Source organism: Pseudomyrmex gracilis, unplaced genomic scaffold (genome assembly GCF_002006095.1).
Source record: "Pseudomyrmex gracilis isolate BER0280 unplaced genomic scaffold, ASM200609v1 scaffold_31, whole genome shotgun sequence".
NCBI classification, from domain to species: domain Eukaryota; kingdom Metazoa; phylum Arthropoda; class Insecta; order Hymenoptera; family Formicidae; genus Pseudomyrmex; species Pseudomyrmex gracilis.
The window spans coordinates 395,122-401,334 of record NW_018020615.1 but is presented as its reverse complement, the minus strand read 5'-3'; the positions used below and the strand labels follow the sequence as shown (position 1 = coordinate 401,334).

Genomic DNA, 6,213 nt, shown 5'->3' with positions numbered 1-6,213 from the left:
TATATAATTAATTTCTTATATATATATAATTAATTTCTTTTGTATGATTTTTGTGTCCGTGAGTGTTCCTCTGAATACGTTCAACAGTTGGCATATATCTATTTGTTATAATATATTTATTTGTTATATCTTTTTCATCTTATTTATGTACGGTTTGCCCTATTCATTTTTTAATGTTTCGATTTTTACATATATTTAATTGTATACACAATAATATATAGATATAATAGAATAAAATAATAATACAATAGAATTATATTTATGTAGTGGCTACATATGAATATTAATATTAAATATATATTTTTTTAAATAAGACTTTTACAATATACGTTCCTTCTATTTACCGGAAACATTATAGATTCATCTATTAAACACATATATACATATACACATGGTATTTGTCAACGTTAAATATTAAGTAAATGGCTAATACTTTTACGTTTTGAGAAGAAAATAGGAAGAAAGAGCAGTTACATTATCGACACGACGTAGATGTGGACAACCGATTGCTACTAGTTAGTTCGCACGGCGCTCGCCCTTACGAAAAAGAACTCTATATTGCCGATTACATATAAATAAAGTCAGTAATATAAATATTACTGACAATCACACAAGAATATTATTAGGTATTACAGGAATCACTGAGAATATTACTGGCAATTACACAGAATGCCAGTAATTCTTTCGTACCACTGCCGCAATATATTACTGCCAGTAATTCTTTTTCGTAAGGGCGTTAGCGCTATGAACAACCGCCCCGCTTGCCCCCCGATTCCCGCGCCTATTCCGCGATTCATTGACGCGTTGTGTACATGTATATTTATATATGTATATGTATACATTATTCCTAAAGATCTTATTGCATTTTCCGAAAACAATACAGACATACACATGTATTTATCAGTAATTTTTAAGTGAGGAAAAATGTGATTAATTTCTTCCGAACAAATAATAATAATAAAGATATAAACATTTATTAGTTAACTTTTAATTGAACATTTTATCATTTAACTTTTTAATTAAAGACAACATGATTTTTTCAAAGGACAATAGAAACGATATACAAATATTTATCTGTAAGTTTTAACTAAAGAAAATGCGATATATCTCGTGACAAATATGTAATATATCATATGTATATGTTTCGTGTTTAAAAATGCAAACACACAAGAATGTCGATATGATAGTTTGTAAATATTTTGATAATATCAAAATAAAGAAATTCACAGTTTTACAAAACTGTCGTAAAATACAGATCTATACTTATATATTAGTTTCAATATTTTCATCACATAAAAAAGTTCTGGTTTTAATATAGCAATGCCAATCATATACTGTATAGTTACATTATATTTAACAAATTAAAAACGCACAGTTCACAAAATGTTTTTCCATATACAACTTTAATCATTCCATAACGATAATACAAATATAAAAATCCTAATACAAAAAATAACGTAAGCAAAAATACTAACAGTTTCGAACAAGTACTGAATGCTTGAGAATGATAAAAAAAAGATGCATCTTTTGCGGCATAGGATGGGATGATTTAAAACATTATGTAGGAGAACGCGAGGTAGTAAAGGATTGGTTTGTTAGCTTAGAGGACAATATAAAGGAAAGAAGAAAGAAGAAAGAAATATAGGAAGTGATAAATCGTACGAAAGGAAGGGTACGATCTTAGTAAGACTGTGGAAAAAGAGAGAGGTACGGATAAGGAAAAAAATGAAAGAAGAAGTACTAAGTGCTAGTCAAAAGGAAAGTGAGATTTAATTGTTTGATAGTTAAGTATAAGTTTAAGTTAAGACTTGCTCCATAAGAAGATAATGTTAAGTTAGATAAGTTTTAGTAAGTCTTGATAAGTAAATCAAGTTTTGTAAGTTTCTGTAACTATTGTAAATTAACTAAGGTAAAATTTTATAAGTATTTATGAAGAGAAGTAGCAAACAAAAAATATAAATATTGTATAGGGTATAGGGATAAGTAGGGTATAGACATAAGTACAGGTAAAAGTGTAAAATTAAAAAGTAGAGTAAGGAATATACCGAAATTATGTAATAGGATATAGATGCGAAACAAAATAGTTCATAAGGTATAATTGGATGGATTGAATAAATGGATAAGAGATACGGATAATTAATATTATAAACCAAGTCCTTTCTTAGCCGTCAATGGGTGTAGCAAAATAAATTATATACTAACAATCTCGCGATTGAGCGTGATTTCCATTAGAGTAATATTTGTTACTGGGAATTAAAATTAGTAACACTTCTTCTATTAAAACTTTTATGTTTCTCATATAAACTCTTCTTCCTCTTTTAGTTTCTAAACTAGATCAGAAACTTGGCCAGAAAACGTCGGCTATTCGCGGAAGAATAAGAACGATTCCAATGCTAGCAAGAAGATTTACACTGTGGTTATCCAAAACTTGTTTACCGCTTATATGTTTTACGCCTTCTCCCGGTCGTTCTACTATAAGACCTTTCTCGTTGATTCCTAAAAATACATGGTCACATTTTACAAATATGTCTGATGCGATATGAAAAAAAGTGCTCGAGAATAAAAATGTTTATCTTCCAAATCAAAGTGACAAAAAAACAAGCGGACAAAAATGAAAAAACTTGAAGGTACATTTACCTGAATATTGTAACGTCGCGCCAAAAAAGGAATCTAATAGACTACCGATAAAACCTCCAAATCCTCCAAAGAGTATAATAGGCCATTGTGGTGCTGACAATTCTAGTACAGTCGTGTCGACGGTGCACAATATCACCACGTAATAAACCAAACCAACCACTAAACCACCAAGAAAAGAACATAAAAGACCCATCCACGATACACCACCGTTTGTTCCTTGAAAAATAAAACACAAAAATTTTAATGTTATTCTAGGTTTTATGATCTTTTATTGTACTAAAAGTAGTCTAATAGAAACTTTCCTAAATATAAAATATTTAAATATTTAAATATAAAATATTTATTGTATTTGCGTATCGAACACATAAAACATTAATAGTTCTACCTCTTGGCACTCTTTTCCAAGTTGTAATAAGGAAAGGATCGCTTTTACCGAGCACAGTACCAAACTCTGAAGCCCATGTATCACCACAACAACATGCAAACGCTCCTACAAAACATTTTGTCCAGTAATTTAAATGTGCATATTTATAAAATTGAAGATGATTTTCAACATTTACCTAATACACCAACGGACAACCATGAACTTCGATACTCGCTGTTGAAGTCTATAGGTCGTTCTCCACTACCAACTTCTAGCAAATGTAATAGAGCCAACTGAGTAGCCAAACCGCAATTACAGATCGCTTGCGCCCATCCACGCTGTCCTCCTTCCTTAAAATCAGCTTCGATTTTTTTCTTTTCTACAGATCGGAACTTAGTCGCTTTCGATCCAGTGACGAAGAATGTTCCAACTGCTGCTATATAAGCGTAGCTTGAAAGTGTTAAGATAAAACCCATAACGAAACCTACAATGTCAATAATTAAACAATTAATAACCCACATAATATGTTGCAACACGTAATTTACAAAATTAAGCAGTACAGTAGAGTGCACCATATCGTTCCGCGTCAAGAGAAGTAGTTCTTTTCCGGCCACCTCGTATCGCACGCCAATTTCTTCCGCGTCAGTAGATGAATCGGATCTCGGGTCATTGGTGGAGATTAGAGAAAATCGGCGCGCGATAATAAGATGCAGTCAGATAAGAACTACTTCCTTTGAACGCGGAACAATATAGTGCATTCTACTATACTTAGGCCACTTAGCTTCAAAATTTAAATAATTTTTTAGCAATACATAGACTTCTTACAGATCGATTTGATCTTTAGACATTTTTTAATAAAATCATAATGAAGCTAAGATAAAAAGTTTCTCACAAATGATTTGTTCTTTTTAAACTAGTCACACCAGTTCAAAGTGTATCATTTTTTCTTTATTATAGTGAAAAAGATTAACTCTGAACTTGCACAGCCAGTTTTCAGTAAAAAAGTACAAACTAAAAACAATTGCACAACAACAACAACAGGAAAAAAAGTAATGAAACTGCTTTTTTTATAATCTACATAAACAAATGTCACCTTGTATGAATAAGATGAAATAATTACCATGAATTATCATATCATTCAATTATTAAATAACCCCATAAATACAATTTATATTTGTACATATCTTCTTATCTTACAAAGTATATATTGTGTTACGTACCAAAAATTCCTCCAATGATATTTATACCTTTCTTCCTGTATCCCCAAAATAATAATAGAAATGGTATTACAACTGCAAGTAGCCATCTCCATGGTGAAATCCCTGAACGATCTAAAATAAAAATAATAAATATAAGAAATATTATAAACAGAGTTTGGTTCTATAACTGAACTTAAATAACAAAAGAAATCTGTTACACAAGGTTTAGAAACATCAAAACTACAAAAAAAAAATATATATAAAATAGCTTACACTTCATATGGTTATTAAACTTTATGTGAATATTCTAATTTATGAACATGTATGATATCATCATTTACAATTCAACAGAATTAATTTTGAATATTTAAATTTTTGTACAGTTCTCACAAGATTCTTTGAAACATCTAGGTATTAATTTTTTCATAGTTTATGATGTATTTCTATAGATCTCAGTTTCTATTATCTTCTAAACTATCATTGTTGAGCTATTAAACTAATGGGCTTTTTATCTTCTTCCATTATTTTTATAGCAATAAAGAAAATAACTATCTGTAATATAAATAAGATAAATGTATATAGTTTTAGTTGTGTATAAATGTATATAGTTTTACACTAATAATAACAAAAACTACCATATTTATAAGCTACATTTGTTAAATTGTTTTGCTATCAAACTTTCTTAAGATTCCACTGATACCAAAACCAAACTTGTTCAACTTTGACTTCTTACTAAATCACAAAACCAAACTTGTTCTTTAGTAAAGGATAACTTCAAAAGACTAGAGTACCAATGTTTGTGCTCTAAAAGCCTATTAACTGTTGAGCACATTAAATATATCACAAAACAAATCATCTTAAATGTAAACCGAGATTATGAACTGAAATGTAAGACAAGTTAAACAATGTACAAAAAAAAGCTTCTGTGGCAAAACAGTTTAAGCCCCTTGCACAATAGACGGAATAGCGATAGCGATAGAAATAATACCAGTTGTAAAGAGTTTATATTTATAAATAACGGTAGGAACAGCGGAATCTAACGTACAAAAATACACATGTATCAATGCAGATTAGAAAATCAGAATAAGCAATAGCTATAAAATTTCCGACGAGTTGGAATTCTGTGTCTAAAACTGTGTTATTTCTATCGCTATCGCTATTCCTTCCATTGTGCAAGGGGCTTTAGATACAGCACACAGTAAACATGGTATAATATTCTCACAAAAAAACATGTACTAAAACAACCACAAAACACTCTATTACATCATGTACATATATACATATGTACATAATAACTTTGTTTTCATTTTTATTTTGTGAAATTTATTATTATAAAAAGTTATAAAAAATTTTGTTTAGAACAACACTTGTAAACACAAATTTTTACAACTAGCCTGTAAGAAAATAGAATTATTGCTAAGCAGTCAGATAATGTTAACGTTAATTATTAATTAATAATAATTAATATTAAAAACGTATATGAACCTTCTATATGGCTTTCAGAATCCGGCCGCAATATTGAGTAAGCCACATTTATTATCCAAAACATCATAAAAATCGGGATAGCGCAGGCACTTAAGAGGACTGGCACCAACACGTGGTCGTTGCGATTTTCAATTGAAGAAGTCATTGTGTCAAGTGATTGCAGATCCACCTTCTCCCACCATGTGTGCAACACAAAAGATCACAATTCTCTCCCAATGCCGAATATAAGATTTATACTATCGTGATACTAGATGCCACAGATGACAAATCGGGCTGCATGCTGCAGCAAGTGGAGGGGATACGCACACAAGCGAGTAGCCACTCGCCGAAGCGCTAAGCACACACGTACACGGCTGTTCGCTTGTGTGCGTTTCGTATGTGTATCCCCTCTACTTGTTGAGCATGCTGCAAGCGTCCCCGATCTGGCATCTAATTACTAGCACGATCTTTTTCATCACGCGCATAAACGCCTGCTGTTAGTCACCTACATCAATCTTGGTCAAACCAACTCATTCCATGATTGCTCAC

At 30.9% G+C, this 6,213-nt stretch overlaps 1 protein-coding gene across 1 annotated transcript; it reads right to left on the bottom strand.

Moving 5' to 3' along the window:
- Nucleotides 1-1,361: 1,361 nt before the first annotated feature.
- LOC109852583 (transmembrane protein 19-like) lies at nt 1,362-5,875 on the bottom strand. Its single transcript, XM_020423853.1, has 6 exons — nt 5,686-5,875; nt 4,222-4,332; nt 3,198-3,485; nt 3,023-3,127; nt 2,638-2,853; nt 1,362-2,496 (listed from the first exon to the last, which is right to left on the bottom strand). The coding sequence occupies exons 1-6, from the start codon at nt 5,828-5,830 to the stop codon at nt 2,336-2,338; spliced, it is 1,026 nt and encodes a 341-aa protein (XP_020279442.1). The 5' UTR covers nt 5,831-5,875; the 3' UTR covers nt 1,362-2,335.
- Between the last annotated feature and the right edge of the window lie 338 nt (nt 5,876-6,213).

Coding starts and splice junctions, on each gene's coding strand:
- LOC109852583 (XM_020423853.1), bottom strand. CDS start 5,830: ATGACTTCTTCAATTGAAAATCGCAACGACCACGTGTTGGTGCCAGTC. Junction 3,486..4,221: donor TATCATTGGAGGAATTTTTG/GTACGTAACACA, acceptor TTGACATTGTAG/GTTTCGTTATGGGTTTTATC. Junction 3,128..3,197: donor GTTGTCCGTTGGTGTATTAG/GTAAATGTTGAA, acceptor AATGTTTTGTAG/GAGCGTTTGCATGTTGTTGT.